A 14,468-nucleotide genomic window follows, 5' to 3' on the forward strand; every position below is an offset into this window, starting at 1 on the left:
GTTCCAGGCTGTGCTGGGCTCCCCGTGACCCCACTCCCATGTGCTCATCCCGGCCTCGCTCCCCATCATGCTCGGTGTCACACTGCCGTGGGGACACCAGGACACAGGCCCTGTGGTGTGCAGGGATGGGGTGACTGGCAGTTACGGACATCCCTGCCACGCTCCGAGCAGAGACAGTCCTCAACGTCACCCCCATCCCGGGCCACCGCCCCCCGTGTCCCCACCGCCTCTCCCCGGGGCTGTGCCGCGGGCACCACGCGGGGTTTATTTGGGGCTGAGGTGCGGTGCCGGGGCACGGGACGCGGCTCGGGGGCCCCGTGGGAACGGCGGTGCTGCAGTGCGGAGCTGCTCAGTCTCCAGGTGGAAACCTGCCAGGGCTGCCATGTTATAAATACACAATGATTAAAGGGGAGCGCTCGGGCAGTTCCAACCCCCTAATTAATTTGGATTAATTAATTTTCACAAATCCCACTATTAATAGGGATGATGTCAGCGGGTGGCTGAGTCACAACTCTCACTCAGTGCGGGTCGAGCCTGGCCCGGGTCCGCAGTGCTGCGTGATTGCAGGTGGGGACAAGCCACCGTGTCGGGGCCTGGCGGGTCGCAAGCAGGGCGCTGGGGGCCACGTCCTCATCCCCACTGCAACCCCAGCCCTGCAGAGATGCGCTTGGGGGTGAGACCTGCCCCGCACTCCCCAGAAAGCTCTGGGTGATGCTCGAGCCCCACGGGGCTGGAGCAATCCTGCTCTGTCCTCCCGCATCCCTCCCCTCTGCCCCGCGGTCCCATTCTGCTCCCCACCGGAGCATCCCCACGGCAGCAGAGCCCAGGCGGTGCTGCGGAGGCCGGGACAGGTTCACACCAGCAGGGCCGAGCACTGGATTTGGTCTGCTGCCCGCACGGGGAGGGAGGAGAGGAGGACGTCTCTGCGCCCGGGCGGTGTCTGTACGTCCGTCCGGTTGCAACAGGAAACCTAACACCGTGGCATGGGGGACAAAGCGCTGCGCTCTCCCCTCCTTCGTCGCAGGGTATAAAACCTCCCGGGGGACCGCGGCCTGCCTGCAGCTCTCTGCCCGCAGGTGAGGGGGGTAAGTAGGGAATTGCTGCCTGCAGCACCAGCCCCACCTCGGCCACCGTTTCTCCAGCACTCACAGGACGAGAGCGGTGCTGGGGACCCCTGCCGTACCCCCATCCCTTTCCTGATGTCCCCCCATCCCGGCTGCCTCTGTGGCGTTTGTGCCACGCTGCGCTGGATGGCAGCGGCGTCACCGAACGGCTCTGCTCCCCCTCCCCGTGCCAGCCGATGAGGGCCTGGCCAAAGCACTTGGTCCCTAGGGAGCAGCGGGGCAGCGCCCAGCCCAGGGACCCTGCTCAGCCCTACAGAGCTGAGCTGAGACCTTGCAGGCTCGCTGCACCCTGGACTGGGGAAGGGGAGAGGATCCCCTTCTCCCGACGCACCCCGGGCATCACCTCCCCGGGACGCCCCTCCACCTCTGACCCCCTCTCGGCTCCTCTCCCTGCAGCCCCGGGCCACTGCCGTGCCCCGGCACCATGGCCACGGGCGAGCTGACCGAGCTGGAGACGGCCATCGAGAAGATCGTCACCATCTTCTTCACCTACGCGGGGAAGGAGGGCAAGAAGGGCACGCTGACAGCTGGCGAGTTCAAGGAGCTGGTCCAGCTCGAGCTGCCCAACCTGATGAAGGTGAGGCAAGGGGCAGCATGTGTGGGGTGGCTGGGGGTTGACTGGGTCCCTGCAGGTCCCCTCGAGCTGGGGGACTGCTGCCGGTACCCTGGGATTTGCAAGAAAGAGCGAGCAGCAGCCTCTGCTCCCCCCCATCCCCATCCCGCTCGCTGGGGACCAGGATGCGGCTGAGCCTCCCCTGTCCTCGCCACAGGACGTCCCCTCCCTGGAGGAGAAGATGAGCGAGCTGGATGTGAACAACGACGAGGAGCTGAAATTTGGCGAGTACTGGCGGCTGATCGGGGAGCTGGCGAAGGCCATGCGGCGGGAGAAAGCGGGGAAGAAGTGACGGGGCTGGTGGGGAGACTCAGCCGATGCGGAGCTAATAAAAGAGGTTTCACTGAGCCTGGGCATCGCTGCTGTTCTTAGCGGGGGGTCCCGATTTGGGCAGCCCGTCTCCTCCCCTGCCTGCATCTGCCCATGGCCGCGCTGTGCCTGGGGACCAGCCCAGCACCACGGGCAGTGGGTCGGTGCTCACTCTGCGTTGGGGTGGCTGCTGCGGGGAACCTGTGATGGATGGGGCCGTTCCCAAATCGCCCTTGCGCTGGTCTGGCTTGCGGGGTGCCACCCTGCGCCCCACAAATGCCTTCCTGCCGGGCTGTGGGGTTGTTCAGTGCAACCCCGATGGGTGGCAGAGACGTGGCTGGGACCGGGGTAGGGCTTGGGAGCATCTCCGGCAGCGATGCCGCAGTGGCCGCAGTAGTCGCCACCTCCAGGGCATCAATGCCCATCCTCTCTGGGTCTTGGGTTGGCACAGGGGCACGCGTCTGCCAGCACAGCATGTCACCGGCTCAACACCCCTCACTGAGGTTCCATTCCCAGCGTTCAGCTCCCAAATCCCAGTGCTGCTGGAAAATGGCAAAATCCCTGCCACAGGGTGACCCGTCCCTGAGCTGGCCAGGTCCCGGTGCCCGTGTGGCTGTTCCCATGTGGTGCTGAGCAGCTGTGCCGTGCCGGGCTGGATGGGGAGCCCTCGATGTGGCCGGGAAGGAGGCGTTTCCCAGCCCCACGCTGGCCCTGGGCCAGGCTCCGAAATGAGACGCCTTGCACCACACCGCAGCTGGCGGCGCGCAGGGAGCTCCCACTCACACCTCCCCGCGGTATAAAACCCCGGCGCGCCGCAGCCCGCGCAGACCCAGGAGAGCCCGTGGAGCAGGTAAGTGGCCCATCTGCCACCGCGGGATGGGGGTCCGCACCCAGGGATCCCGCCACCCCTCTGCACCCCCCCTGCTCCCACGCTTGGCTCTGCCACGACTTGCCGCTGGGGCAGGGACGCTCCTGCCGCCGGGACGTGTCCCGGCAGCTCACTGCATCCCGGGGCTCCTTCCTCGCCCTGTGCTCAGTCCTGGCACCGAAGGAAGGGAAACTGCCCCCAAGCCGAGAGCTGAGCCTGGCTTTCTTCCCCTGCCAGCTCCTCAAGACCCCGTCGGAGAGGACAGCCCCATCACTGCTGCCACCGAGGACCTACAGACCCTGCGAGGAGCAGCATGGGCCAGTGCAACTGCCGCAAGAAGCGCAAGGTCCATGAGCGATGCTGCGGCACCGGGAGGGCCGGGACCCCGTCGGGGTGCGGGGCGAAGGGGTGACCCCGCACGGCCCCATCCCTCGGAGCACAGCCCTGGGCATGGGGTGACTCAGAGCAGCGCAGCCGGGCCAGCCCCATCCTGGAGCGAGACTCCAGCGGAGGAGCCGGGGGGCTGTTTCAGGGTTCAGCGACGCTGCACCAGTGCTGGGCAGGGAGACCTGGTGCTGCCATTTGGAGCCGCTTGAAAGCTCGGGGAACCAGGCAGCTTTCTCCAGCTCCTATGGACTCACCTTTGGGAGCTGTGCTCACTCCTTGCAACCTCTCCAAGGATGCCCAACAGCAGAAAGTCTCCTGTTTTCCTCGGCTTTCAAACGGGAGGTGCCCACCCCATGGCCCTTTGCACCTGCGGAGGATTTGGCCCCAGCCGGCTGAGCCAGGGCACCGGGCTGAGGCTCTGAAGATTGCTGGGTTCTTCCTAATGGGCATCGCCTGATGTGGTTTAATAGTGTTTCAAGGGGAAACCGCAGATGCTGAGTGAATCACCATCGTTTCCCTTCAAACGCAGCTTTGGCCAATTAGCACGAGTGGCCGGGGAGCCGGGTGTGTGGGTCGGGCCAGGCTCTGCCCCCCACCCTGCTGGGGAAGGGGTCTGCAGCCCCGACGGGGAGGGAGAAAGGCTCCCACTGCCGCCAAGCCCCATCCTGGCGTGCGCCCGAGTCGTCCTGGGCACTGACTCATGCCGCCATCCGCCGCTTGTGCAAAGGAGAGGAAGAACCAGTCCGGACTGCCGCGGCGGCCCCCGCGCGCCGTGGGTGTAGCGCCTGGAGACGCCGGGGTGGCTGAGCCTCGCTGGCCCCGGGCAGGGAGAAGTCCGGGCAAGCAGAGATGGAGGGGTGACATGCCTGCGAGGCAGGGTGTCACGTCGAGGTGGAGGGGGGTATGGCAGCTGTAGGGGGGTATTACAGCTGTGCAGAGTCTGTATGGAGGGATGCAACATCTGTATGGTGGGGTCTCACATCTGTACGGTGGGATCTCATGTCTGTATGGAGTGGTCTCACATCTGTATGGGGGTGTCACATCTGTACAGTGAGGTCTTACATCTGTAGAGGGGGTCTCACATCTGTACGGAGCGGGTATCATGTTGATAAGGAGGTTTATCACATCATTGCGGAGGGCTTGAACATCTGCAGAGAGCACTGGCACATCTGCTTGGGGGGCGTCCCATCTACTCGGGGGCTTGTCCTGTCCATCTGGGGCACGTCCCTCCACCGGAGGTGTCCCACCGGTGCTCACCCTCTCTCCCCCCGCGCAGGACTGCCAGGAGCTCACCGACGTGGAGCGGGCCATTGAGACTGTCATCAACCAGTTCCACTGCTACGCGGTGAAGGGGCAGAAGGAGTACCTGACGCCCAACGAGATGCAGGAGCTGGTGGTGCAGAAGCTGCCCCACCTGGGGAAGGTGAGGGCAGAGCCCAGGGGTGGGCAGGGGGAGCTGGGGTGGGCACGGGCTGCCTGCGGAACCCCACAGCCCCATCACCCCAATGCTTTTTCTGTCCCCGCTGCAGTGTGTTGGACCGCTGGATGAGAAGATCGAATGCATGGGAGACCCTGATGAGGCCAAGCTGGAGTTCGGAGAGTACTGGGACATGATGGGGGACGCGGCCAAGGGCTGCCGGAGGAAGTAGAGGGTGGCGGGGGATGGGAAGGCGCTCGAGGCCTCAGGCTCTGCACCGAGAAGCGCGAGAGGCTGCTGGTCCCGGTGGGATGCGCCTGGGAAAACGCAGCGTCACTCCTGCCGGGGCTCATCTCCTCCCCGCGTCCCCAGCCAGGGCGGAGGGATCCCCCTCCCCGGCTCCGTCCCTGCCCTCTCTTGTCTCTCCTTCCCGTCAGGAAACCTCCCTTCCCATCCCCAGCTCTGGCCCGTGCCGCGGTGGGAGGGAGGTGGCAAGGGGGTTCCTGGCCCCGGCTCTGGAGCTGCTTTTCTCCGTCCTTTGCTCCAGAGCCTTTACCCACAGGGTTGTCCCACCTCCAGCCCCGAAAACCCTCCGGTTGCAGGTCTCCCAGCCCCGGAGCGTCGCAGCAAGAGGGACTTGGCTCCTTTTCCCCAAAACCCCTTGGATGTGCGGGCTCGTCGCCCTGGCCCTATGCCCTGCCACCAGATGGGACCCCCTTTGCCACCGCTCTGCCTTGTGCTTTGAGCACCTTCGGGGGCATCCTGGGCTCCGGGCCGGCCCTGACGTTGCCGTTTGTGGCCTGGGCGTATTCTCTGCTCTTCCCCCAGTGCAGGGACCACAGTGCCCTGTGCCTGCCCAGGTTTTGGGGTGCTATGCCAGGGTGTGTGTGGTGCTCCCCGGCCTGCCCCTTTCCAGGGATGCTGGCCCCCGGCTGGCGGCTGAGCTCGGGGCTGGGATGGTGGCGGGTTGTTATCAGCTTGCGTCACTTGCAACCATTTTTGTATAAATTAATAAAGGAAAACACTGGAAAAAAACCCAGCCAGGATGGGGTGACCTCATTTGTCCTTCGTGGGCGAGGGAAAGTGGGGAGCAGGGAGGGATGGGGCTGCAGCGATTGTGGCTCTGAGCATCGCTCGCTGCTGGGTTGCACAGCCCCGCTGGCCCCAGTGCAGAGCATGAGGGTGCAAGGGATGCTGCAAGAGTGCATGGTGCTGTGGGTGGGCACGGGGCTGCACGTATGCATGGGGTGCTGCAGTGTGCGGGGTGCTGCAGTGTGCAGGGTGCTGCGGGTGCGCGTGAGCACTGTGGGTGTGCGTGGTGCTGTGGGGGTGTGTGGGCACTGCGGGTGTGCACGGGGCTGAGGGTGTGCACGGGGCTGTGCACATGCCCAGTTCCTGCGGTGGCTTGTGCCCAGTGGTCCCCATTGCAGGGACCCCACAAGCAAAGCCAGGGCTGTGTCTCCAGACCAACACCCCGAGGGCTTTGGGCATGTGGGTCCACACTGGGCTGGAGGGCGCTCAGGGGAGACCCCGAAATCCTGGGCTCAGAAAGACCCGGGAGCTGCGAGGCCAGCAGCAAGATCCCACCCGTGCCTGGAGAGTGTGGGATCTCTGTGTAATTACAGCAAATTAGAAAACGGCGAATGCCACAAAGCAGTGGCTTGCTGGGATGGAGCAATTAGCTCGGGCATCGAGCGCATGGCAGGTGAAGAACTGGGCTTCAGAGGGTGCAGGGCACCTGCTGAGTCTGGTTATCCCACCTGTTCTCTGCCATCCAGGCCATTCCCAACTGAGCTCCATGTCCCAGAGGAGCCCATGGGCAGCCCCGGAGGCACGATGGGGATGGGGACCCCAAAAAGGGAGAGGATGCAGGCACCTCAGCAGCACCTGCGACACCTTGCGAGGCTCTGTGCCGTGGGGGGAAAAAAAGATGAACAAAACCAAACCAAACCCCAGAGAAAAGTGATGAAACCTGAGGCCGGGACAGGGTGGCAGGTCCTCCCGGGCCGGCGGCTGGCACGGCAGCACCGACACCGCGGCTCGGCCACAGGCCACCCTCTGTCTCCTCTCACCTTTGGGTGGATTTCACAATGGGAATGACTATTTATTGTTCCTACCTTGGAAATACATACATGGAAATTAAGCAGAAAGGTGTGGCGTGCATTTAATTAGAGACAGGAAATGTGTCAAATGATTGGAGTGATGGGGGGGAAAGGGGAGCCAGGGCGCCTGGGTCCTCTTCCCAGCACCAGGCTGGGAATGTGCTGCGGGAGTGGGGACTCCTGGGTCCTATTTCTGGTTTGGTGACCGGCTCCCCGGCGTGATGGTGCGCTGTCAAGAGGACGGCAATTCCTGCGGTGTGAGCCATCCTCGATAACTATCTGTTGTATCTGGAAAGTCCTCGGAGGGGGGAGGAACAGCTCAGCCCGTGCCAGGGCGGTCGGCATCCCTCGGTGAGTCAGTACCGACCACGCGGGCACGGCACCGCGCTGGTGGAAACACAGAAATGCATTTGTCCTTGCTGGGGTGGCTGCTGTGTGCATCACGGCGGTCCCCAAAGACCCCCAAAGCGGGTCTCCGTGTCCCCCCCTCTGCAAAGGGTCCCATGGAGCAGAGCTTGTCCGTGAGAAGCCAGACTGCTCCCGACCCTTCAGATCTGGAGCTGGTGGGGACCAGGGGAGAGACCAACCTCATCGGTGCGATCAAAATGGCTGGGAACTGTCTTGTGATGGGTTTGGATGGTACGTGGCTGCCCTGAGCACACGCACACGCCCTGGATGCCTTGTAAAAATAAGGGCCTGGATGTGGTTGTGACATCTGCCAGGCACAGGAGAGTAATGAAAGCCCATGATTCAGAGGTGAGCTGTTTGCCTGCAGGGTCGGGGAGGGATTCCCACCCTCCTGGGATGTTGCATCAACGACACTGGGACATCTCGGCTGAGAATGGGTTTGCTTCCTCCCAACCGAGATTAGGAAGAAGCCAGTGGCGAGCTGGGATGACACACGTCGTTTTTTTCCGGGATGGGAGTCCCAAAGGTCCTCTAAGCAGGTGGCTGCTGCCTGTGATATATCACCTCCCACTTTGCATCCTTAAATATGCAGCTCCCAATAATGTCTGTATCTAATCTTGACATCAAATCGCTGTGCCATTGCTCTGGTAGACATACAGGGGTACAATTTGCTGGGACAATTAATTATGGATTTGACTTTACAAGCACGGCTACCAGCTGAGAAGAGCCTTATCTGTCCCAGTGCATCTAGAGATGGCTGAGAGCTGGATACGGCCCTGCTTGGAGCCGGTGCTTGTGTTTCCAGTGCCCCAAAGACCTGCGCCAGCCCCTTTCACCCTTGAGAACCAGTGGTTTTGGTTCAAATAAACAATGCTCCCCACCTTGCTGGGCAGCTTCTGGGCCACACCGGACCCGATCGGCCAGCCTTGCTGCCGGTGTGTGCGCGGGGCGGTTTGGAGCAGGGCAGGGATGCGCCGTGGGATGAGGAGCCGGCCTTTTGGCTGGTGCATGGCTGGACGGCGGTGGGTTTGCAAACCCTGGGACCAGGCTGGAGTTGCGCTGTGTCTGGAAAACCACCACTGCCAGGAGCCCACCATCCCTTCCAGCCGGTGGGGTCTTTTGGGGTGGTTCCCAAATGCCTGCCATCACCCCGTGGCCACAGCCACGGCCAGAGCAGCCCCCGGGAGCTGGAGCCCGCTGCGGGTCCCTGCTCGCACTGACCTGTCTGGGTGTTGCAATTGCAGAGAGCCATTTCCCAGGTGAGCCCCAGCCCAGGAACGCCCTGGGAACGTCAGGGAGGGGCGGGAGCCTCTTTAAAAGCCAGGCTAGGCCCAGTGGTATGGGTGCAAGGTGAAGACAGAGCAGGCGTCATTGGCTCCCACTGCCTGTGCTGCCAAATCGGCGTCAGACAGACACAGCAGGACCCCCGGACGGAGCCAGGTGAGGCTCTGAGCCGGGCACGGGAAAGCTGACGCCGGGACCCTTGGGGTGAATATTCAACCAGGAACAGCCCTGGGACGTGACGCTGCAGGTTGGGTGGTGGAAATCCCCTGAGCCCTTCGGCAGCGCCGCGCGCGTGGGGCTGGGGCGGAGGGGACCCGCCGGATGCGGGGGGAGCCGGGCTGGGGGACTGGTGGTCTGGCACAGGGCTTGGCAGCATCCATTGACCTCTGCTGCCTATGGAGAGCCCGGCACATGCGGTTGCCAGTGAGGTCTGGCCCCTGGAAAAGGGGCATTTCCCCCTTGCTTTGTCCACAGCGATGCCGGGGCGGTGGGCAGGGAGCACTGGGGCTGTGCCTGGCTGCGGGTCCTGGCTCTGGGCACTGGTGCTGGTGAGTGTGCGAGGAAGGAGAGGGAGAGATGAAAGAAGAAGGGGGACTGGGGCGACAGGAGCGGAGCAGCCAGCGGGTCCTGTCCTGCCCATCCCGCCTACCTGGCGCCTGGCACTGCTGCAGCCATGCCGGCATACCCGTGTCCCAATGTGGTGACAGTGTCCCCGTGCCCCAGGCCGGCCCTGGGGGAGCGTGGTGGGGCCAGGACGCAGGCGATGGCGGGGCCATGCGGGCTGTGCTGTCGCAGATGGGCTGGTGCCGTGAGTCAGTGGCGAAGCAGCAGCCATCATGCCCCGAGGATGGGCTGGGCGCTGGTGGCAGGGGACCGGCGACACCGATGTGGGGTCTGCATGTGGGGACCCCAGCGGGTACACGGGGAGGTTGTGCGGTGGGTGCTTTTGCCCAGGTGCTGCTGATTACCTTTTGTTGGTAATTAATGGCCCGGGATGAGGAAGGGCCGGAGCTGGAGGTCTCCGGTACGCAGCTCTCGCAGGGCTGTGCTGCGCACTGCAGCTCACAGCAGGACGCCCTGCCAGCGCTGGGACTGTTCAAAAGCCACCCTGGAGCCAAGCATCCTGCAAGCTGGGGATGGTCTCTGGTCCCAGGACGGGGTGGCCCTGGGCCATGGCACTGTGGCGCAGCGAAGGCTCCCGAGGGGACAAGGATGGCTCGGGAGGGTACCCAGCCATGCTGAGCCACGCAGGGACGAGCGCGAGAGTGCAGGGATCCCGGGCCTGAGCCTTGTGTCTCTTGTTACCACCCTGATGTGCCGATGTCCTCGGCCTGGGGCTGAATTGGGGAGGATCAGTGCAAAGAGAGAGAGGACGTGAGCCAAGTTTGGGGCGCCAGGCGGGTCGTGCCTGTTCCCAGGGAGCAGCCGGGCTGCAGACACCCCCCTGGATGATGCCCCCGGAATGAGGGACAGTGCTGGGCCACCCCTCTGGGCTCCATGCATGCTGCCCTGTTGGCTTCCCCCAAGACCCCTGTGGCCGCTACTGCCATGACGGTCGGCATTGCACCCTGGGCTGGTGTAAATCAGCATGGCTCCAGTGAAACGACAGGGAGCAACATGCCCCGGCTCGCCCCATGTCCCACACCACCGACAGGGCAGGAAAGAGCCAAGGCTGGACAAGGTGACGCAGTTTCCGTGCCTGTCTGCCTGCACCCTGCCCAGGATGCGGACGCCAGACCCCGTGACAGGGACCATCCTGTTAGGTCCATCCATGGGAAGGAGCTTCCTGGCTTGGGGCAGCCTTGGGAGCGCGGACAGAGGAAAGGGACCCTGGACATCAAGCAGGCAGGCAGGATTGGACCCCAGGGTAGGGGGGATGCTCTTGGCTGGGCTCGTGGGGGGCTCGGGCAGGTCCAGACCTGCCCTGCTGGAGAGTTTCTGGAGCCGTGAAGCAAGAGGAGGGCTGGCCGGTAATTCCTGCCCTCGTCCCACCGCCACCGCCGCCGCCATGTAGCTCCCAGCCCCATTCCTCCCTAATGAGCCCTGGGAACCGGCAGCCGCAGCCCTGGCGCTGTGGAGCCCCGCGGCCCCAGCGCCATAATTGCTACCCCGTCCCACGCGCGGGGGCGGCAGCCCCGGGGGAGCAGGTGGGGCGGCTGGCGTGGGGCGGGTGCTGTGCCAGAGCCAGGGCAGGTGGCATGGAGGATTTTTGGGGTGATCCTGTATGAGCAGTGATGTGGGGAGATGAGCACGCCGCACGTTGGCACTGTCAGCTTTTTGCCTTTCCATGGAGGCTGCTTTTTGCCTGCCTGGGAGCTTGCAGTGACCCCAGGGCTGGTGGCAGCGGAGATCTCTGTTCATGCCCTGAGTAATGGCACCATGATCTTTGGCGGCACGCCACCTGCCCTTCCATCCCCTGTCTTCCAGTATGGGCACATGGAGGGTCCCACAGCCCCTGTCCCTGACCCCCGTCCCCACAGGTGACCGCAGGCAGTGATGGCAGAATGCACGGAGCTGGAATGGGCTGTCCAGGTGCTGGTGAACAACTTTGACAAGTATTCGAGCCGCCGCTGTTGCTGCAAGAAGCCGCGGCGCATCAGCAAGAAGGATTTCCGCAAGATGCTGAGCTGTGAGCTCAACCACATGCTGACGGTGAGGCAGGGGCGCGTGGGGCCAGGGGACCGGCTCCTCCCTCTTGCATGGGGTCCCCCCCACCCTGCACCCTGCTTTCCCCGCTGCCCTGGTGTGACCGGCTCCGCTCTCTCCCCCAGGACACCGGGAACCGTCGGGCAGCCGACAAGCTCATCTGCGACCTGGATGAGAACAAAGACGGGCGCATCAGCTTCGAGGAGTACTGGACCTTGATAGGCGGCATCGCCAGCCCCATCGCCCAAATCATCCGCCAGCAGGAGCAGAGTGTCAAGCATACCAAGTAGTCGGCTGCATCCAGACCCTCCCTGGGGTCAGCCCCCGGGCTCAGCCCCTGCTTCTCCACGGCTCCTTGCTTCTCGCCTCTCCCGCTGCTGAGCCCCACCCCGAGCCCCAGCTTGCCCCGGGGCACCCCGGTCTCCCACAGCTTTGCCGACTGAGCCATGCCAGGGTGCGACTGGGGCGGGAAGACCCTGTGGGTGGGAGCTGTGGGATGTGAGGCCATCACAGCCTCAGGGGGCTCCTCCTTGCCCACGCCATGACATCCCTGCCCTCATCCTCTTCCGCAAGCCTTGTCCTTCCTGGGTTGTGGGGCAAGAAGCAAAGGGAGAGGCTTCCCCTCATCTAGGACATGACTTCTGTCTGTTCTCAGACCTCTGGGGCATGGCCCCACTGGCAGAAACCCCATCATGACCGGGACCTCCCTCTGCCCTTGGATCTCTCCCTCAAAGTCGGGGGTCTTCTTGGGAAAAGGGTGCCTTTCCCCCTGCCCAAGCTGGTGAAGGGTCTGCCCTGCCTGCGCTGCCTGGTGCTCTGGTCCTTCAGGCTCGGGGAGTGGCGCGGTCCCGTCCGGGCAACACCACCGTGGTTATTTATTGCAGCAATAAAGTTTGGAGGAGCAGCGGGTGACGCTGAGGCTCTGCCTTCCTGGGAGCTGCCCTGCAGCATGCATGCATGCATGCACCGAGGGGGTGCGGGGGGCGGAGGGAGGGGGTCTGCCCTGTCCCCCATCACCCACGCAGTCATGGCGTGCCTTGGGCTGGCGATAACGCCCTCCCAGCCATCTGGCCTCGCAGGGATGGGCTCCCTGGGGCTGACTGAGCCACCACGAGGTGTCAGCAGACACCGTGGCCTGCCAGCACCTCACCGGCCCTACAGCACCCCAAGCCACTGCCTGGGGCACAGCGTGTGGATGCTGCTGCCACACGAGCAGGGGGACCCTCTCCACGTCCCCATGTGGGGTCCTGAGCAGCCTGGGACTGCAGCCCCACATCTGTGCACAGCAAGGGCATGGCCACCCCAATCCCGGGGTGTCTCGGGGGACCCCAGTTCCCTTGCTGCCTCTCAGTGCACTGCATGCCTCCCACCCGGGATGGGGACGGGGAAAAGCTCTGTGGCCCCGTGCGCACCAGGACGCCCCAGGCCGGCAGTGCTCGGCTGGGAGTGTGCTGCAGCCTGGTTCATGGCGCCCTGTGATGCCCACGGTGCTGGCAGGCAGCCCAAGCCGGCAGCCCCGGCGCCTGCTGGGGATTTTCCACTGGGAGAGGTCTTGGCCCTGAGCCTGCGAGCATGGCAGTGGCCCCCCGCAACCCCCACTCCCACAGCAGGGGGGATGCCAGCACCTTGGAGCCGGGACCCCCATCCCCTTCCAGCCAGCCCCCTTGCCGACCTTGCTGCTCCCCTCCCTGACGCAGGAGCATCGCTGGCTCTTGCCTCCTGCCTCTCCCCCTGCCCATGCAGCCCACCTTTCCCTGCCCTGCAGCACTGGGGGTCCCGTGCAAACTGGGGGTGCCCCCGTGGGAGACGGCGCAGCCGGGCAGGGCTGCGGCTGAGTCACGGTGGAGGAATCCCTCTCGGGCAAGGGCAGGGCTCATGACTCACCCCGCTGTTTATGGGGTGAGTGGAACTTGGCTGGGCACTGCACCCGGCTGCTCACACGGGATCCCAGCAATCCGGCGGGATCCGGGATAGACTCTCAGGGTCTCTCCAGACGGGACCCTCAGGGTGAGGGGCAACCAGCCCCCAACACCTCATTTCTAGATGCATATTGGCTGCAGTGCATGGAAACAATTCAGGATGTCCCCGGCTTGTGCGCACTTCCCTGCAGGACCTGGGCATCCAGACTGGGGTTCTGAGCAGCTGCGGCCCCCATGCCTGTGCTACTCGTGTTATTTCCCACCCAGGAGCTGCTTGGAGCAAACGCGGGTGCACGGGGAACCTGGAGGGTGTGCCAGTGCGCAGGGGACTGGTGTGTCGGAGAGAGTGTTGCACGGATATACACACGGGCAGGGGGTGGTTTGTGTGCCTGTGTGCTCGGCAGCTGCACCCCTGGCTGCTCCTGCAAAGCCCTGGGGCACCTTGCACGGCACCGTATGGCAGGCAGGGAGAGGGACGGTGCGGGGCCATGGGACAGGGATGGGGCTGCCAGGCTCTGCAGCTGGCCCCAATTTAGGGAGCTCAAACCCACGCTCCTGTCCTCATGTCCCCCCTGGAGGGATCAGCTCTGGGCACCCTGCGTCAGCTGCTAATGCAGCCCTGGCGGTGCACCAGCCTGGAGGTCCCACATGGCGCAAGATTTGCAAGATTTCAGAAAATGCCCCAAATATGTTCCCCCACGGTCCTCTCCAGCTGCCACATCTCTGGGAGAAGGAAGATACGTCTTCTCTGCAATCACCAGAGACTGAAAGGTTGGCTGTCTTCGAGGTGCTCAAGGCCAGGTCACCTTGGGTTTTGCCAGACAAGGATTTACCCTGGCTCCCTCCTCCAAACCAAACAGGCTCTTGCAGATGGGTGGCAATGCAAACATAACTGGGGGTTTGCAGGGAAAAGCCGGGTGCCCTCCTCAGTGCCAGCATTCTCCCGGGAGCAGCCTCCTGCCAGGATGGCCACCACCCTGGAACAAGCCCTGGCATCCAGCATTGCCACCTTCCACCAGTACTCACAGAAGGAGAGGGACAAGTACCAGCTGAGAAAGGGTGAGCTGAAGGAGCTGCCCAGCTTCACTGGGGCGAGCGTGGGGACTCCCAGGACCTCCAGCATCCCCTTGTCTCTCCCCACCACTGGGGAAGACGTGGGGGTCAGGGAAGGGTTCGCTCCTCCCTGAAACAGGTTCCCCCCATCTGCCGAAACCACCCATTGCAGTTGATCCCTACCTGTGCCGTGGCTGGCGAGTGGTGTCCTCGACCCCGCTGATGCTCTGTGCCAGGAACAACTGGATGAGCACAGCTTCTGGGTGCTGCTGAAGGACCTGGAGGACAAGGACAACATGATGGACTTCAAGGAATATGTGGTCCTCCTGGGCTGTCTC

At 64.0% G+C, this 14,468-nt stretch overlaps 3 protein-coding genes across 9 annotated transcripts; all 3 read left to right on the plus strand.

Annotated features, from left to right (window-relative positions):
* The first annotated feature begins 904 nt into the window (after window positions 1-904).
* S100A13 (S100 calcium binding protein A13) lies at window positions 905-2,084 on the plus strand. 3 transcript variants are annotated; one of them, XM_087772473.1, is made up of 3 exons: window positions 905-1,085; window positions 1,521-1,701; window positions 1,862-2,084. In XM_087772473.1, the coding sequence occupies exons 2-3, from the start codon at window positions 1,549-1,551 to the stop codon at window positions 2,027-2,029; spliced, it is 321 nt and encodes a 106-aa protein (XP_087628599.1). In that variant the 5' UTR covers window positions 905-1,085; window positions 1,521-1,548; the 3' UTR covers window positions 2,030-2,084. The 3 variants fall into 3 exon arrangements, with proteins under 3 accessions (XP_087628599.1, XP_087628600.1, XP_009469640.1); XM_087772474.1 differs by having other exon boundaries at window positions 905-1,076; XM_009471365.2 differs by having other exon boundaries at window positions 932-1,085; window positions 1,895-2,084.
* A 150-nt stretch (window positions 2,085-2,234) lies between these two features.
* S100A14 (S100 calcium binding protein A14) lies at window positions 2,235-5,699 on the plus strand. The gene is made up of 4 exons (XM_087772480.1): window positions 2,235-2,896; window positions 3,152-3,260; window positions 4,578-4,724; window positions 4,831-5,699. The coding sequence occupies exons 2-4, from the start codon at window positions 3,228-3,230 to the stop codon at window positions 4,948-4,950; spliced, it is 300 nt and encodes a 99-aa protein (XP_087628606.1). The 5' UTR covers window positions 2,235-2,896; window positions 3,152-3,227; the 3' UTR covers window positions 4,951-5,699.
* A 2,834-nt stretch (window positions 5,700-8,533) lies between these two features.
* LOC104018250 (protein S100-A16) lies at window positions 8,534-12,070 on the plus strand. Of its 5 annotated transcripts, none has more exons than XM_087772475.1 (3): window positions 8,534-8,668; window positions 10,993-11,164; window positions 11,284-12,070. In XM_087772475.1, the coding sequence occupies exons 2-3, from the start codon at window positions 11,009-11,011 to the stop codon at window positions 11,446-11,448; spliced, it is 321 nt and encodes a 106-aa protein (XP_087628601.1). In that variant the 5' UTR covers window positions 8,534-8,668; window positions 10,993-11,008; the 3' UTR covers window positions 11,449-12,070. The 5 variants fall into 5 exon arrangements, with proteins under 5 accessions (XP_087628601.1, XP_087628605.1, XP_087628602.1 ...); XM_087772479.1 differs by having other exon boundaries at window positions 8,608-8,716; XM_087772476.1 differs by having other exon boundaries at window positions 8,626-8,759.
* The last annotated feature ends 2,398 nt before the right edge of the window (window positions 12,071-14,468 follow it).

This window comes from Nipponia nippon, unplaced genomic scaffold (genome assembly GCF_047370975.1).
Source record: "Nipponia nippon isolate SJK-2023a ecotype South Korea unplaced genomic scaffold, ASM4737097v1 scaffold_36, whole genome shotgun sequence".
Taxonomy (NCBI): domain Eukaryota; kingdom Metazoa; phylum Chordata; class Aves; order Pelecaniformes; family Threskiornithidae; genus Nipponia; species Nipponia nippon.

What these genes read in the sequence shown, in the direction of transcription:
- LOC104018250 (XM_087772475.1), top strand. Translation starts at nt 11,009, where the DNA reads ATGGCAGAATGCACGGAGCTGGAATGGGCTGTCCAGGTGCTGGTGAAC. An exon ending in AGCTCAACCACATGCTGACG is followed by an intron (nt 11,165 to 11,283) that starts GTGAGGCAGGGG and finishes TCTCTCCCCCAG; the next exon opens with GACACCGGGAACCGTCGGGC.
- S100A14 (XM_087772480.1), top strand. Translation starts at nt 3,228, where the DNA reads ATGGGCCAGTGCAACTGCCGCAAGAAGCGCAAG. An exon ending in ACTGCCGCAAGAAGCGCAAG is followed by an intron (nt 3,261 to 4,577) that starts GTCCATGAGCGA and finishes CCCCCCGCGCAG; the next exon opens with GACTGCCAGGAGCTCACCGA. An exon ending in AGCTGCCCCACCTGGGGAAG is followed by an intron (nt 4,725 to 4,830) that starts GTGAGGGCAGAG and finishes TCCCCGCTGCAG; the next exon opens with TGTGTTGGACCGCTGGATGA.
- S100A13 (XM_087772473.1), top strand. Translation starts at nt 1,549, where the DNA reads ATGGCCACGGGCGAGCTGACCGAGCTGGAGACGGCCATCGAGAAGATC. An exon ending in AGCTGCCCAACCTGATGAAG is followed by an intron (nt 1,702 to 1,861) that starts GTGAGGCAAGGG and finishes GCTGGGGACCAG; the next exon opens with GATGCGGCTGAGCCTCCCCT.